Genomic DNA, 18,904 nt, shown 5'->3' on the forward strand with positions numbered 1-18,904 from the left:
GAAGCTGTTTAAGGTGACGGGCCCATTAATAGCTTTTGCTCCTAAACTACTAGACAAAATGTTTTAACATTAAATAAAAATGAATTAAGTGCAGCACCATTATTGTGAAAATGCAATAATGAAATATTTGTAATAATTGAAATGTTTTCATGGAATAAATCTAAAGAGAAAAGGGTAGATTACATTATTGATTTAATTATTTATTTGGTCATCCATATGTTTGCTCCTGGTTACTGTTGAATAGACTGTTGAAGAGTTAAAGTGTTATATCATCATATAGATACAATATATACAAGGATGTACATGTGTTTAATCCACACAAAAACTTTGTGGATTCACTTTGTGGACACTGTACCACCAGTGATAATACCTCTCACTGCCAGATCACCACAGCCATGGTGTAACTTCACCAATTAATTTATATATATCATTCACTAGCAAGAGATCTTCCCTATACCAAGTTTTGTTTTGTATGGCTAAATGCTCAGGACAGCCTGTGTTTAGTTGTGGTGTTGTTGACGACATTCCTTGTTATTCTTCTTTGCAGCACTGGAGATGGAGAAGCAGCTTGTGAAACACAAAGAACTTGAAGAAGATTCAGTTTCCTGGAGGACCTGCTCTCACTACTTTAAGGCAGCAGGGGGTCTGTAACACATTAACATACAGACATAGACACACAGGAAAAATTAAGAGGTGTAAATATATATATTTTTTTTTAATTAAAGAAAGGAGTTCACATACAGAAAACAATGTCACATTCGCCATAAACAAATGCATTTGGCCATAAGTGAGCACTGACTTTTCCATTTTGCAATCCCTCCCCATGCAGACAAAACAAAACAAAACAAAACAAAACAATACAAAATAAAAATAAAAAACACAACAAAAAACACAAAACAAAACACAGCAAAATAAATAAATAAAATCTAAGACTGAATATTTTCTGAATGCGCTGTACATACATTCACTTTTATGTAAACAAATACGCTCTGGCCTCAGTAATGTTTGGTTCTGGTTGATTAGAGGAGTGTGGTTTTTTTTATAGATAAGCACAATATACTTCTATAATACAATCACAGTATAATAAATTCCTAAGATGGTGTAACACATACCCCATCCACTAGAACTGCTCTTACACATGCATTCCGGAAAATCCAGATAATCAGGTCAGGTTCTCTTGGGCTCCATTCCTCCTCATTGAGAGATTTTAGCTACAGATGCCTCCCTTCTACTGGCTTTCTGGCAACACCAAGCAGTCAGATGACCAAAATGCCGGGCGTCAGTCCAAACATAAATATGTTGGAGGCAATCATCAGCAAGGCAGGTTTCACCAATCTGATGCACTGTTTGTATGCTATGGAGGACCTAAAAAGGGCAGTGCCTTATATGCAGAGACTTTTGATCTGGATCATTGTGGCCATTGTCAGCACTTAGGGGTATATGGGGCTGTAACAGTAGTAATGCCTAATGTTTGACATTGATGGTGGTCTGTCTCTTCAGGATTTTTTATCACCTTTTTCAATTTTGTTGTTTTTGCCTTGATGATTGGAACCTCATTCTTCAGCAGCTGGTGGCTCAGCTTCTGGCTGGAACAAGGCCATGGGGTGAGGGCGACATCACACAAACATATACTTCATATATGTATGTCTATCTGTATGTCTATCTGTATGTATATCTGTGGTTGTAGTGGCCAGTGTCCTGAAACTAAACCTGGTTCTGACGATAATCGTGGAGGGTGATACCAGTGTGTTTCCTGTGTTCTGACCTAGATAGCCAATGTAACAGAGGAAGACCAGGGCAACATTTCACTGAACCCAGACATACAATTTTACCAGATGGTTTATGGCCTGCTGATGGTTGCCATGGTGACTTTTGCCATCATCAAAGGCTACTGCTACACGAAGGCCACCCTGCATGCCTCCTCTACACTCCACAACAATATGTTAAAAAAGGTAACATGGCTGAAGCTTTGCAAACAATTTGGAAATTATGTTGCTACACAAATTATCCACACATAGATTAATGCTCATTTGAACCAGACAACATTACTTTTCATGTTAAGTTGAATTATCTTAATCTTTTTTAATCTTCATCTTTTCCATGACCTTTTCCACCTTGCCACAACACATCAATTCCGCAGTCACCACCATACTTTTCTCACCAAGAGAAAAAATAACAACTGTTGACATTTAAAATAGTACTTTGTGAAAAGAGACATATGATTACCCAAGCTGGAACGCCCACTCTATTAAATTCTAAAATAATTAGGCCATTTCTTTCTTTACACATTTTGCATCGTTGCGACTGAGCGGCTACAGAGTTTTGATGACAAATCTATTAATTGAGTCACCTCATCTCAATAAAAATATCCTCAACATCAGGATGATTTTGGTGGAGGTCTGGCCCACAATGTTCCCGCCTTGGCCATCTTTGTTATGTCCTGCAATCGTAATGCCACTCACACTACTTTAACACACACACACACACACACACACACACACACACACACACACACACACACACACACACACACACACACACACACACACACACACACACACACACACACACACACACACACCAACAATTAGAAAAGGGTCTACAGGGCAGGAGGAGGTCTGTTGAGTGATTCAGTTGGACATGTGGTGGGATAGGATTCTCTTGTAAGTTATCCCTGAGTGTACATTCCACTCACACCACATTGTGTAGCTTCTCATTTAGCAGCTGCTTTTCAATTCTCACAAGACCCTAATTTTAAATTTGGAGGAAAAAAATGTAATAGGGGGGGGACATGAAATTTGCTGGTGATGGCCTTAAACGTCATAATGGATTCATAGATAAATTATCCAACCAAAATGACTGTCAACATCTACAGTATGTGAAAGCAATGGCTTACGACACCTGGATGTATAATGAAAACTGTTGGGCTCTCACAAAAAACAGATAGGTGGCTGTGAATCCCTTTCAGGTCATGGCCAGTCCCATGAGTTTCTTTGACACCACCCCCACGGGACGCATGCTGAACCGCTTCTCCAAAGACCAGGATGAGGTGGACGTTGTGATTCCCATGATATTGGACACAGCCATGCAGTACGGCCTATTGTTAACATACACCCTCATCATCATCATATCCACGTTTGTTCCCATGCTGCTCCCTTTGGCAGTCGGCGGTGCACTCTTTGCTGTCCTTCTCTTGTGAGTAATCCCTAGTCCTCTCTGAAGAGAGTGTACACTTCATTCCACTCACACCACATTGTGTAGCTATCTCATTTAGAAGTTGCTTTTGTCCCAAGTGACTGAAATTATGTACATTTGTCATCAGTAGTCAAATTGACAGTGATCACGGCCATCGGCATCAAAGGCCATTAGCCACATGTAACATAAAAAAAGGTTGGTTTTAGTCCGTTTTATTTATTTATGTTTGAAAGTCTTCATTAGGTAAAACACTCCCTTTTTTCTCTGTTTTCTGCAATTACATTAGTGGGACTCTTGGGATAGCATCGTGACTAGCTCAAATCCACATCCAAAAATGTGCAGGTTGTTGGATAAACAAAATGCACAAACAATAAACCAATATTTATGCATGCATGGGCATTGCCGAAGTGCAAGAGAGAACAGAGTGACAACCTAAAACCACAACCTAAAAAAGTTGAAATGATGGTTGTTTATCTCCCAAATTGTTTTCCAGATAATTCAATTAATTGCACCCAAACAGTTGAATGGAACGTTGAATTTCCAACAATTCATATCGGTGGTAGAATTCATAGTGGTGCCTTAAGCATTGAGTCAAAAGTCTCAGAAATTGTACATATTTATATAAGTAGATCAGAGGAATCAAGCACATAAGTGAAGGTACCCAATGCTTCCTGTAGCTTTACTCCAATGAATGCCATAGTTGGGGTTGTGTGAAGCTAAAAAGTGATTATGATTGTAACTGGACTTTTCTCCACAGTATCAGCCAGCGAGGAATCTGTCAGCTGAAGAGGCTGGATGATGTCAGTCGCTCCCCCTGGATCTCCCTGACATCCACCAGTGTAGAGGGCCTGACCACTATCCACGCCTACAACAAGAGAGATGCCTACATAGAACTGTAAGAGAACAGCATTCCTCAAACACTTATCTATCTAGGGCATTGTATCACTCATGTATAATTTCATGGTTACAACTTCAGTTGCATTTTAGGGGGAAGGAGACTTGATACATACAGTGTGAACACAGAGGCTGGCATGTAAGGGTGTCGATTGATTGGGTGTGGCTAGAAAGATAATTTGAATTAAAGCTGCAAGCAGCGAAGACCGTCAAAGTGCAAGTGTGGCGGGACCCGTTAAATCGGCTTGGAGGAGTACACGAAAATACGGAGCATGAAAATCACCAAAAAATTACTAAAACTGCACCTTTAATCCAATATGGCCGAAATCCCATTGGGTTTCGGTAATGGCGGCAATACAATTTTTACAAGTCTATTGAGGAACGAACCTGTACAATGACAGAATGACCATATGTCCAGCAGCAATTTCAGGATCACCTTCAACCCTTACCCGTTGTATTATTCTGTACTTGCATTTACTGTCAAAAAAATATTCAATCTCAAGATGTTATCAAATTTAAAAAATATTATAAAGAACAAGCATAAACAGTTGACACAAGGGGAATTGAACCCAGGTCTACTGTGTGAAGAGGAAAAGTTAACCAACTACACTATGTGTACAACTAGATTTTAAGGGCAGTGATGTAGTTTTGTTAGTTGCAGTATATTTAGTGCAATACACTGAGTACTCTGGTTCCTATTTATGGTAATGTTTCTATTTTTTATGTTTCTATATATGTTATATTGTTTATAGTGTGTACCTTGATATGCTCTCTATTTTCTGCTGTTCCCCTTTTGCTGCTGGAACGATGTAAATTTCCCCGTTGTGGGACTAATAAAGGTTTATCTTATCTTATCTTATTTTACCGGCAGATGTCCCTGGCGAGCGCTGCGAACAAAGCTTCGAGAAGCGAAACCAATTTTCAATCCAATGTTTCAAAAACAGTTCAAAGATTCAGAAAGCATCGTTTTACCATCACTACCTGTGTGTGCGTGTAGATGTGGGTTTTACCTGTTACTCATAAGACCAATCAACGAACCACAACTATACAGCCACACTGATCCTCGGCCCTTATTAGCTAAAAGCAGAACAGCTGTTGCTGCTCAAACCACACCACAGTAATATATTAGCTCAATCATTGTATGTCATCTAACAGTGATATATATATATCTATATATATATATATCTATATATATATATGTATATACTGGGACTGACGAGTGTGCAAAGTTTAGTGAGTTTTCAAGTTTCTTAAGGCCCCAAAAGTCAAGTAAACAGTGTTTATTCGAACATGAAATTCAAGGCATTGCCAAGCCCACATTGTGTGACAAAATTAAATCTTTTAATAGCTTTTAATCCCCAAGGTGTCTTGTAGACACTCGTCAAGTTTGAAGTTGATCTGATAAATCACCTAGAAGGAGTTTGCGAAAGTACAAAGCATAAAAATGACCAAAAAGTGAGGAAAATTCAATATGGCCGACTTCCTGTTGGGTTTCGGTCATGGCGGCAACATATTTTTTTTAAGTCTAGTGATTTTACATATGTGTACCGAATTTCGTGAGTTTTCGTGGAAAAAAGTAAATTGGTTTGATTTGGAGTTTTTTTTAGGGCCTGTAGGCGGCCATTTTGCCACGCCCATGCACGGGATGCATAGAATATCAAATGACACACTGAGACTGATGAGTGTGCAAATTTTGTGAGTTTTCGAGTTTGTTAAGGCCCCAAAAGTCACGTAAACACAGTGTTTATTCGAACTTGAAATTCAAAGATTTGCCATGCCCACATCGTGTGATGAAAACAAAATATTTTAATAACTTTTAATCTGAAAGGTATCTTGTAGACACTTGTCAAGTTTGAAGTTTGAAGGAGGAGTCCGCCAAAGTACAAAGCATCAAAAATACTGGAAAGTGACAAAAATTACACATTTAATCCAATATGGCTGACTTCCTGGGTGTCGGTCATGGCGGCAATATAATTTTTTTATAGTGATGTTACATAAGTTTATCGAATTTCTTGAGTGTTCATCGTAAAAAGTGAATAGGTTTGAGTTTTTCAAATTTTAAAGAGGGCGTGGTCGGCCATTTTGCCACACCCATGCCCGGGACCCATATAATATCCATGGGGGGACCGGGACTAACGTGTGTGCAAAATTTGGTGAGTTTTCGAATTTCTTAAGGCCCCCAAAAAGACGACACAATTTGGCTGAAGAACAAGAACAGCGACAGGAACCAGAATAAACAGAGCAATAGGATCTACTAACTAATCTAATTACAATAGGATCCTCATCCTACATTCTGTAGATGAGGACCCTAATAATTTATAATAAAATAAGAGCTTCTTTCTAGTGGAAACCAAGTGATCAGCCATCGATCACAGAAAACATATCGTTGCAATCTCTGAAGCATCCAACCATATCCAAAAAGCTGAATATGCCATAGCCACGTTTGGTCCCGCGCTTGATTTCATTGGGACTTCTGCAAAGCAGGGTCCGGTCAAAAATTCACCCACCCTTGGCAGCCAGGCTACTCAAAACCCAAATAAAAAAAGTACACCGCAAAAACACAAACTACCTTGAAAGACTCAAAGATATTTAACCGAGGTGATGGCGCAACATGTCAGTTGTGTGTAAATGCCAAAAATAAGCAATAGTAATATGCAATAATTTCTGCATTCAAAGAATTCTCGCATTGTTCCCGCTGCTTTCTAACAAGATGTTCACTGCTGGTGGTTGAAAAATATATTTATGCACAGTTAATAAATGAGGCCCATTGTGAGGGGTGGTTTTACATACAAATGTTTTGACTCAAATTTGACAGGAACAGACAGTAAACATGATGACAGAACCATGAGCTCTGCAGACACAGGAAAATTTGTGGTATGAACGTTACACCGGTCGAAATATATGCCCTGCACCAATTATGCGATTGTACTCTTTACAAGATATAAAAAGACAATTATGATCTATTCTGGTATATTCTGCCTGTCTATGTTTTCTAATGGAATTTCGGGATGAATATATTATGAAAGCACATCTTTGATTGACAACATTCGTCTGAAATCCTACAGTATCTTATCTCAGTTTAGGATGCCATCATGTTTCCCCACTGAACAAAGTGAAAAAAGCACAAAAAATTGAGAATATGGGCCAAGAAGCAAGAGAATAATGATCACTACCATAATTAACATCCTTAGCTAGAGTAGCTGGCCATGGGACAACACTATCAATTGTATCCAGGGGACAAACAGTAACAGACCCCCCTAACAGGCCAGGTAACCTGCTGTGTACACTGTGTTTCAGGTTCAACTCCCTGTGTGATGACAACTCCAACTCTAACTTACTGTTTTTCTCTGGAGTTCGCTGGCTTCTCTACAGGCTTGACCTTTTGAGTGCAATTTTTAACCTACTCGTGGCATTATTTGTGGTGTTCAGCCCAAATGACTACATCAGTCCTTCCAAGAAAGGACTGGCACTCAGCTACACCACACAGGTAAACAATTCCTAGTCTTTAAAGATGCATATTTAATTCCTTGTCTGGGTTTTTGTTGAAGTCTGAGTCATAAACACTAAAAGCAACTAGCCAGCAACCATCCTTTTGTTGTGACTAATAGGCCATTAGGCTTCCATCCCCCAAACCACAGCAGTGTTAACACTCTTTATTTGTGTTTTGCGAGTCTAGATATCAGGATTGTTTCAGCAATTGGTGAGATATAAGGTGGAGGTGGAGGCCAGGTTCAGCTCAGTGGAGCGACTCCAGCAGTACATCAAGGTCAGACTACTAGCCTTTTCCTCTGCGTCACACAAGATACCACCAAATGCTACCACTCTTGTTTTTATTAAAGCAGGCACATTAATTTACACTATAACAGGACACCACACAACTGGCATAGCAAGTTCTCATTAAAGATGTACTTCGCATTAAAACATATTTTTAAAATGTCAGTCAGACTACATGAAACGTGTATGTGATCAAATCGGGATTAGAAATAGTTACTGCGGCCCAGCGCAACATCCACTGGTTGAAATCACCAGAAGGTGTGCAGGGGGAATGCTGACCTAGATTGGTACATTTATTGGCTCTCTAACTCAAAAATAAAAATATAAAATCCACTGCCATTTTTCAAAATTGTGCAGTGGGTGGAGTGAGGCTCACACCGTGGGGTAAAATTGCTCTTTAATATCAGTTCATGGTTCTAATATCTTGTTGAACCTAACAAAACTGACTGTTGATTATTTATTTTGTTTAGAATTGTGTGGCTGAGGGTTCCAGCCATTTGAAGGAGGCCCAGATTCCGGAGAGCTGGCCCCAAAAAGGCTCCATAACATTTCAGGACTTTAGCATGAGGTACAGGGAGAACACTCCCATTGTCCTCAAAAGACTAAATCTCCACATCAGAGCTGGGCAGAAAGTTGGCATCGTGGGAAGAACCGGCTCTGGTATGGCTGTAAAGTTGATCTAGTTATTTTAGTTGATTACTAATTCTTAGTGGGCCTCATTTATGTAATGTCCATAGAAATAATCGTATTTTGTGTGCATGCAAAATTACCACCTGATTCAAGATGAGTACGTATCACACGCGTATGTGAATCTTTATCATTCTAAATTTCTTGAAACATGTCCCAATAATAACACATGCCAACTTATCGATATTATCCTCTCTGCAGGGTCAGAGATAAAAAGTGAACCATGGCCCCTAAAGGTTTAAAATAACAATATTATCAAAACGGCAAACTGCAAAACTAAGTTATTGGTCAAGAAGTTGAAGCCAGGAAATACATCATTTTCCATATAGGTTTAGGCTTCAATAACAGGGTAGTGAATGTAAAAAAAACTGATTCTATATAAAAGTTGATGCCAAAAGGAGGATAACAGAACAATTTATTATTATTATTAGTAGCAGCACTAGTAGTAGTAGTTGTAGTAGTCCATCTATTATGTGAAATTCTGGAAGTTGGTTGTACAAGAGTACAATACAAGAATAATAGGCTTGGGCAGTTGTAAGTTTGTTCGTACAATGAGAACAAATCAAGTAAGAACAAATGTGAATCCCAATGAACATGAATCCCAATTTTGTTTGAAATATGCATATGCAGGGTTCAAGCACAGATTTGTGTGCACGCACTGTTAGTGAATAAGGCCCAGTGTTTGTTGTGGCGGTGTGCCAGATCAGTGCTGGTTCCTGATAGGTAAGGTTAAATACTTAATCAATAGACAAACTTCATGCTGTTATCCTCAAGTAAGAAAGCAGGCTGTCCGTATTTTGTGTGGATGATTTTGCATTTATGTTATAGTTAAACTTCAAACTTCGTCATGTTTGTTCTACAGGAAAGTCCTCTCTGGCCGTGGCTTTGTTCAGGTTAGCAGAGCCAGCAGAAGGGACGATTCTGATAGACAATGTGGACATAACAAAAATTGGCTTGCAAGATCTGCGCAGCAAGCTGTCCATCATCCCCCAGGACCCTGTCCTATTTGTCGGTAGCATCAGGTAACCTCCCCAGCTGCCACAGACATGCCCCCTACCACACTTCGGCGGTGCAATAGATTTTAACTCGTATGAACTACAATTGACAACTGGCAGAATATGTATTATAAATGCAACTCAAACTAATTCAAATTAATTAATTGAGTTAATTTTTTTTCTTCAGAAATTCCAGAAATAGAACAGCAATTCACTTAAAAAAGCAATAGAATACCAAACAGAAGTGTAATATCTTTTTCCTTTATGTTCTATTTTAGCCCCCTTACTATTATACCAGCTTTTCATTCTGAACATAATCTCTGGGCAGAAATATTTATGTTAAAGCGTTCTTTTTTATGATTGATGGAAAGTTATTTACACCCATGACAGACCTGAATCATGAGTGAGGTGTTAATATGATGGAAATGACCATATATTTAGGAAATACACTAACAAACTGATAAATTACCCAGAGTGTGTATATTAATCCTTTTAGGTACAACCTGGATCCTTTTAATGAATACAGCGATGAGGAGGTCTGGGAAGCACTGGATAGGACCTACATGAAGAACTCAGTATGTTTCCTCTTATATACACACACACAACAATACAACAGATGTGATATTGAATAAATTGGGCTGATAATTATGTTAGGATCTCAGCTAGGAAGGACCTAAATGCACGACACAGAGACCGTAGACAGGCACGAAGAAGGTTTATTAGGAGGAACAGTGGAAATGACTGGAAGGGTCCGGTTGGGATGGGACGGGTCTAAGCCGGCGGGGATAGCAGACGAGGTGGAGCAGGACAGGACAGGACCGGTGAGGACTGGGACGGAGGGATCCAGGTGGTTCCGAGTGGGGAAGCGGAGAACCGGGCTGGATGGGAACACTTGAGTGAGGAGGGCAGGCAGGCAGGCAGGTTAGGACACGACGAGATACTTGGAAACAGACTTGGAACTATGGACTAGGAAGGGGCCAGGAGAGACATGAACACAGGTAGGTTCGCTAACGACCTGCCGATCAGTGGCTGGGGAGCCGGAGGATAAATACTGCGGTAGATGATGAAGGTAATAGATCCCAGGTGTGTGGAATTGGCCGGAGGGCAGAGCAACTTTACACAGCTGTCTATATGCTGAAGCAGGCATAGGGACATGTTGCAGTGCTTCCCTTGCATTTTCTTCCTGCTTTCACAAGTGGTGTGGCAGCCTTATCCGCAGCATCCCCGAACACAAACAAACTCAAATCAAACCTAAGCACGCTTGATGTCCTCTGTCAGATCATTCACCAGAAGTTATATGATCTCCTTATCATATAGGGCTATACTACTTAAACAATGTGGCACACCCAACCATTTCCTATTTACTTGCCTATCACTTCTCAAACCTTAACGGTTTATGAGATTTGTTTCAAAGTTGCGGAAATGCCATACCACATGATGCATGGTAATCATCTTAAGTTATCACTTTGTGAAGGTGTGTTCTGGCTCAGTGCCAAGGAATGAGGAAGAGGAAGCAGGCGGAGGCGAAACAGCGCCAGTTGGCGTGTTTATTAACAAGTCCTTTTAAATCAATGTGGCTCATGGGCCGAAAAGGAAACTCAGGGCTTGCAGGCCAATATACTGTAAATAAATAGTCCAGGTTGATCCATGGATCCCCACTTCCTTGATCACCCGCTGTCCATGTCGGATCATGCCTCTCAGGCTCACTTGCCTGCAAGCCGATGCCTACTGTGGGGACACACACACAATTATAACTTCCTGTTTTGGGGATCAGTGTAATCAGCGGAGTCCCTCCGCTGATTACACTGATCCCCAGCAGCTGAGCGGTCCTGGGATGGAAGACTGCACCGCCTGTCTGCAGTGGCGGCTTGGCCCCGCCCTCTTGGTCCACCACACACTGTATTTAATGCACAATGCTCTTCATCAACTAACATCCTTCACAATCACGGTGAAGCCGTACCATCTATGTACCAGTCACTTCCAACAATGGACAAATGCCTAAATTTTCTCGGTTTCACCTTTATTTCTGTACATTTTAGATTGTGCATGGTACTGTAGTCGTTATTGTAGTCATATCATCCATTTATGCTCTAATGAGAGGAAAATGCATTCCCCCCTCCAACCTCTCTCACTACCGATTTCTCACCCAAACAAAATTCAATGTCCTCAAAATGAGCTCTGACGAGCCTCATAGTACAATCAGCTGTAAGCATCAGGAAAACCCTGGAATTTCTGTTTTCGCTTCTGAGATGTCCAGTAACCTTTGCCTATATGTGTGATAGACCGAGCTGGACAACACAGGAGTGCAGGCACGTGCAGAAGCCCGCCCCCCTCCCAGCGACAGATTGCCCAGGGCTGCAAAATGCCTAGAACCGGAACTGGGGGGGGGGGGGGCCCATGTGCCTGGATTTATTTGCTAAAAAAGATAAAACAACTTAAGATGGATTGAAAAATCTAAGTGCATAGGAAACATTTACAAAATAACTAACATAGGTGCCAACTAAAAAAACAATTAAAATAGGGGTTATCATAAAGACAACTGGACACACCAAGCAGACCTACCCAAATGAAACAGGAGGGAACATGTACATTACATTTAGTCATTTAGCAGACGCTTTTATCCAAAGCGACTTACAATTGTTCAAACACCGACGGACGCAGCCATCAGGAGCAATTAGGGGTTAAGTGTCTTGCTCAAGGACACTACAGCATGCTAGCAGGAGGAGCCTGGTATCCAACCAGCAACCTTTAGATCACTAGACCACCAGCTCTACCGCCTGAGCCACCATCCCCTAAAGGAACATAGCCAAACCAAAATAGATACAAGAGGAAATAAGTTTCAAAAACAAAATGCAGACTGTCATAAAACTGTCTAGTGTCCGAAAAGAACATATTTTCAATAAAAAGTCTATGTTACAAACACAATGTACACCTAGGTTACAGCACCTTCTCACAGACTTCGGGGCAGCTAGCACTTACTTCACAGCTCTGGAGGAGCCGCAGTGAGACAAGTCGCGGCGAGGGACAGGGCTCCCTGCTACCATTCTTGGGTGGGAGTGGGTGGGAGTTATTTTAAGGTTAAAAAAAAAAAAAAGGTGACATAGTGTTGCTTTAAACAAGGAACTAAATTACGTTGCATATGTTTAGATAAATGCAAAATAAGCAATGTGGTAAATTAAAGAACAAATTAATCGATTGCAGCTACATATACCATTTCAAACAAAATTGCTAACTCAATAATGTAATGTCAAATTTTATCAATGAAATATGTATACTATAAGAAACAACCTGTGTAATTGTTTTAATTTTGTGTATGTGCATTATCAATGTGTGAAGAGAAATTCTAACATACATACGGAAAATATAATGATGTTAAACTTAAAGTTTGTGGGCATGTGTGGATCCATCACAATATGCTACCAACCTTAGTGTCACTGCAATAAAGAAGACCTTCCCTTCCACACCAATAAGCCAGGTTGTCGAGAGTTTTGTGATGCTTATGGCATCTGTCTCCTTTGGTATGAATATTCCTCATGCATTCTGCCAAGCCTTTGGAATAACACCCTTTTTTCATACTACCACCATTATAATCCATACAACACACCAGGTGCACTCTTATAAAGTATGTCCAGGTGCAGAAGAGGCCCTTGCACACCTCATAATATCTTGCACTTCTTTCCTCCTAGGCAGGCTGACAACTTGAAATTCTGTATCTCCAATTGGTGGGATATTTGGTAGCAATGCAAGCTCCCTAGGCCTCTATCTGTGAACATCATGCAAACTGCCGCTTTTCCCTTGACTGAATACCATTATAACACAGTTTTAGGTCCCTCAAGAGTGTTGCTGTGTCCTTGCATGCTCCATGCTCCATTCTCCATTTCCCCACATGGAATCCATAACATTGCTGGATAAAAAATATTCAGGCAATCATTCACACATTGGCCTCCTTTATGGAAAAGTTCCCGATGGAGTGTGTTTCCACATTAGATGACTGTTACGCTAACCCTTAAGCACGACACAAAAACACTCAGGTAAGAAATCAAAGTCCACCAGGTCGATTCCAAGAAAAACAAAACAGGCAGGGGTCAAAACCAGGAGATCAGTCAGAGAAGGTAAACTTCTTCAGCAGAGAACTGGCTGGGAACCAGAGTCGAAGCAGAGGTTCAGCCGCAAGGTACAGGAACCCGGTTGTAATGTGGGCACACTCAGCCTAATGCAAGAGACAATCTGACGGAGAACAAAGGGAAGTGGACTAGTATATATACTGAGGGACTAACGAGGGAATGAGCTGCATGCAGGGGAAACCAGGTGAAGGGAAGGGAGTGACAGCAAAGCAAAAGGTAGTGGGCGGCTCTGAACTGACATGGAGGTTAGTGACATGGCATGAGGAAATGACCAGATGAAAATAAAACATGAGAACAAATATAAATCCTGGGAGACCAGGGAGGATTCATGACAGTTACGGATACAGTAGGTAATGGGTTAGGGTTAGCACGTTATCTCCAATGTAGATGCGATCATTTGGACAATCTGTCGACAACGGACGTACAATGTGAATCGGTTTCCTTTTTTTCCTGGCTCTCAGAGACCAGCGCTTCACTTCCCGTCTCCCCGTCCCTCCTGAATGACCTCGGTTCCCTCTGCTGATGGAGCAGGGACAGAGGCTCCATCCCCGGACGCAATAATCCTCACCCAATGTTAATAAATCAATATGATCATTTGCAACCTGTCCTACACTCTGCGTCCGTAGAAGAAATGTTCTCCACCCGTTCTACCTCTCCCGGTCTGATCGTTCCCTCTGCGGCTTCACGTTCGAGTGTAGCTGGCGGGCAAGGGAAGCGCTTGTGGCCTGACGTGTGTTTGTGTTGTATACAAATAATCTCTGAAATATTTATATGCAATAAATATTTATAAAAACCCACTATTTGAACTTTGCCAGTATTCGGATTTGGCTCCACCCATACTTTACCGGCTTGCCTCTGAAATATTACTGCTTCCATTCACACACACTTCCATTTACGGCTGTACCGGAATTTTCCTGTTAATTGTACTATGTCGATAGAAATTTACGGAACGACTTTTCTCCCGGTGACACCCTTTCCCACATTACGCCAATATGGAACATTGCCAGTGAATTTATGGATTCCAGTGCAAGTGGGAAAAGGGCTGAAGATGCTCTGCCCTCCTCAAAGCTTCAGCACATTAATGCCCTCTCTTTCCTACTCACCAACTTGTTTTCTCTGTAATCTCCTTAGCTGCCTTCCCTCTCAAATAAGCCTCATTCATGATCATTCTCACTTCTATTCTCATTCATTTTTTTGTTGTCAGCTGCCCTATTTACAGCAGCCACAAGATGGAATTAGGACTAGGACTCGATAGCCAGGACTAGATAGCGCATACAATAATCAGATGTTAAATCGCTTGTACCAATAATAAGAGAGCTACACACAGAAGCCTAGTCAAGCCAAACAACTTTGAACCCTTGTCTCCACATTTACGGAGAGTACCTCAGGCACTGCCATTTTTCTTGATATTTTGTTGAATAAGGCCTACTATGCATTCTGGCCGGCCCATACCAAAATCCAGCACCCTCTCCCTTGCACTACTCCACATTAACATGTTAACATGCATGGTGATAAACTTTATCATTAACCCCACCAACCAGCTGGTGTACTCAGTAGTTACAGACAGTACCACTATCAATACTGTAAAATTTAGATGAACTGTACATGAGAACCATAACGTAGAACCATGATAAGTTCTGCAATGGTAGCAGTAGTGAAGCTAGTATTACTAATAGAATTACTTCTGTGCTTTCACTCCAGATCTCAACGCTTCCTGACAAGCTACAGTCACAGGTTGTGAAGAATGGAGAGAACTTCTCTGTGGGACAGAGACAGCTCCTGTGTATGGCTAGAGCTCTGCTCCGCAACTCCAAGGTTTGTCTGACTTTCAGTCTTTCTGGCCATTTGTATGCATATGTATTTGATACTACACAGCAAACAATGGCCCTGCAGATGAATTGTACAGCAATTCTCTTCCTGAGGGTGTATTAACTTGTCATGAACTCTGGACCACTAAAGGACAGCCATGCTCTGTGTGACCAGGCTGGCTAAGGAATCAATATGCATAAGTTGCACGACAACCCCACCTCAGGAATTGCGCCCATATAATTAGTAATATAGAACCGGCAATGCATAATAAGTTAACCCCACTCAGGTAAGTTTGCAAAGAGGAACAGAGGGTGGGTTTAGTTCAAAAGAATAGTTTACATAAAATGATGGAATTTGTGAAGCTACAGGAATTAACGGGACAATATACCACTTAAAGCCTAAAGCACCATTATACCTGAGGTGAAAATTGGTGCAATACTCAAAACAGCACGCGGGTGAGAGGGATGGGAGATCATAGGTGAAGACGCCACAGTACAACTGCACCCTGCTCCATAGGCCCTGCAGGACAAGAGCGGGTTTAGCTAGAAAGCCAGTTGGTTTGTCCGTGAAACATACAATGAGCTGGATGAACTGGATCCACATAAAACAAAAGTACAAAAACACACGAAAAGGAAAATAGCCATAAGGAAAACTGATTACATTAAAGGCTACAATGCCTTGGTACCTATGGGACTAAAAGGCACACTACATGGTAACTAAAGATTTAACCCATCTGGCTAACTGCAAGTAACTACAACAGACAAAACAGGGGCCACAACAAGGAGTAACTAAAAGGGGTAGCTAAGGAGCACATATAAGGGCAAAACATCAGCGATCACTCCTTTGGTGGATGCAAGGTTAGGTATGGTGATCATCATGTCATTCACCATTGGATCACACCTAATTAGAGGACATAACAGTTTGAAATAAGAAAAAAAAAACAGCAATTTGTCACTTCCTAGTGAACATTTACTAAAATTAGGAGTTAAAAATGTGTACACTCTTGGTACTTGTGGTATAAATGTGTACCAAGTTAAAATGTCAACATACTACCTTGTGAACTAATGTAGGTCTCCTACCAATCACTGGAGAACTGGGACTTTTGGTAAAGGTTCTGTCAACGCAGACAGCTGGTTAGTGAGCTCCACTGACATATACTGTACCTCTCTGACGATGACCGAAGTTGAGATATTGATCATTTGGTGCATTATTGCTCTGTTGTGCTGCTCCCTGACTTTATGCAGGATATCTCTTCACCAGTCATTTTTGACTTGGGGATGGCAGCACCTCCACGTAATTCACAGTACACTTTGATGATACCATTGTACAGTAGAACTGATAAATTGCTGACCCATCAGAATGATCCTTGGTGGTGGTGGAGGTCATTGTTTCCCATGGAGTTGATAGTCTGGATACAGTGCAGAGCAACGTTTATTGCTATAACATTCTGTGCACTGTACTCTTTCACCACAGTCCTTTGCCATGTGACGGTAGTAGTTCAAAATGAAGAATATGTTTGGGTTTTGAGTTTTGGCTTCCACATAAATTAAGTCATAAAATATGAGAATGCACACAATTGTCTTTCTTGAACTTCGACCTGATTGAAACCCATTGTTATGGAGCTTTGCCAAAATTGACACCATGTGCCCTGTCAAAATATGAGTGGCCAAGGAGACAATCAATTTTGTTTAGCAGCTTCCAGCTGCAATAACAGGTCTTCCAACTCTCACAAACATTGATTTATCTCTGTTTGAGATCTCTGGATAATCTCCAGTGCTCCAAAGTCATCTTCAAGTCTCAAAACTCATGGTTTCAAATCCCAAACCATGGTGCGAACCGCAGTAGCATCTGCATTTGCATACTTTGCCTTACGGTCAATTAGTTTAATTGAGGTTAAACTATTACCATAATTCCGCTGATCCACAATTGTTCCATAGCTCATAATTAGTCATTTATATTAAATTACACTTACTAATTGAATTCTTTAACTATTATTACTCTGTTTTTTTATCTTACCGTACTATTATGTTTAGCTTATCGCAACATTTTCTAAGCCTAACATTTACATTAAATGTTAGGCTTAGAAAATAAAAAAGTGTATAATTGAGTGAGCAAATTGCTGATATTGCTGTGTGTGTATATTGCTATTTTCTATGCATTTCATAAATAAACTGAAACTAGTTAATTGTTAAGCATAATCAGGCCAATACATAATGTCTAAGAATTACACATCCACATAATCATGTCTATTTTATTTTGCAAGATGGAAGCTATAAGTGAGGGGATTAGTTTTTGTTTTAATTTTGATGAAAAAAAAGTAATTGGAGGTAGTCGCTAATTTCTGTAAATTTCTAAAATTTAACGTGTCCTGAATTTTCTGTCCTGTCCTCATTCAGATCATCCTAATGGATGAGGCCACAGCGTCCATCGATGCTGAGACAGACATGCTGATACAGCACACCATCAGAGAGGCTTTCCACAGCAAAACAGTGCTAACGATTGCTCACCGCATTAACACCGTAATGCAGGCTGATCGAATAATGGTGATGGACAATGGACAGGTAACATGCACACAGAACAATACAAATATATACATATACGCACAAAACATACTGTGAATTCAGAAATTACTCAGATGTTCCAGACACCCATTCTTGACTGCCAGCAACATGAGCGACAAAAAATAATTTCAAGGAATTCGTTTCAATGACGTGAGCGACAGTGAAATGTGCGACGATGTCGTTGATCCCCCGGAATTCGCTCACGGTGTCTATTTGAGCAGAAGCGTCCCGCCCCCATTTCCCGCCAACATGTTGTACTGGTCCAGCCCGCCCAATGGTTTGTTTACATTATGCGTTAATCTGATTGGCTGTTGTGTGATTTCCAATTGGCCCTCTTGGCAAATTTGCTCGCTCGCCCACAGTGCAGAACAGGTGTTACTCGAGAATGGATTCAATTCATTTTTATACGCCATGATGACAAAAACAAAACTTGTTTCTTTCTTTGAAAATGTTTTCAAGACAAATAACTGAAATACCACATAGTATTTTTATTTGAGCATAGGTGAATCTTGTTTCCATTTATTTTCCTTGATATGTTTCCAAAGCTTCATTGGTGTCCACCTGTGTTTAATTCAACAAATCGTGCATGATTTGGAAAGGCCCACACCTATCCATATACGATTGTATGTCAGAGCAAAAAAAAAAGCCATGAAACTGAAGGAATTCCAGGTATTCTGGGTCTCAGGGATTGTGTTGAGGCAACACTTTTTTTTTGCAGCATTGAAGGTTCCAAATAGAAACAGTAGCCTCCATCATTCTTAACAGAGAAAAGAGAAGAATACTCAGATTCCAGGATGAATTTTATTGTAGTGTGACTTAAGTAATTGGATGTGCCAGGTTGGAAAACACACCTGAAGCTCTTCTG

The 18,904-nt window shown here is 40.7% G+C and overlaps 1 protein-coding gene across 1 annotated transcript in view; it reads left to right on the forward strand.

The window, feature by feature from the left end:
- Positions 1-18,904, forward strand: part of abcc12 (ATP-binding cassette, sub-family C (CFTR/MRP), member 12) — a gene marked incomplete at both ends in the record, with an annotated part of 57,114 nt that overhangs the window by 37,472 nt on the left and 738 nt on the right. Inside the window, 11 exons of the mRNA XM_079997353.1 lie at positions 548-600; positions 1,770-1,952; positions 2,969-3,090; positions 3,953-4,090; positions 7,387-7,576; positions 7,766-7,855; positions 8,334-8,523; positions 9,413-9,572; positions 10,042-10,120; positions 15,371-15,484; positions 17,875-18,039. Coding sequence (XP_079853479.1) covers positions 548-600; positions 1,770-1,952; positions 2,969-3,090; positions 3,953-4,090; positions 7,387-7,576; positions 7,766-7,855; positions 8,334-8,523; positions 9,413-9,572; positions 10,042-10,120; positions 15,371-15,484; positions 17,875-18,039 — 1,484 coding nt within the window. The remainder of the gene's footprint in view (positions 1-547; positions 601-1,769; positions 1,953-2,968; positions 3,091-3,952; positions 4,091-7,386; positions 7,577-7,765; positions 7,856-8,333; positions 8,524-9,412; positions 9,573-10,041; positions 10,121-15,370; positions 15,485-17,874; positions 18,040-18,904) is intronic.

This window comes from Zeus faber (assembly GCF_960531495.2).
Source record: "Zeus faber genome assembly, chromosome: 3".
In the NCBI taxonomy this organism is placed as follows: Eukaryota; Metazoa; Chordata; class Actinopteri; order Zeiformes; family Zeidae; genus Zeus; species Zeus faber.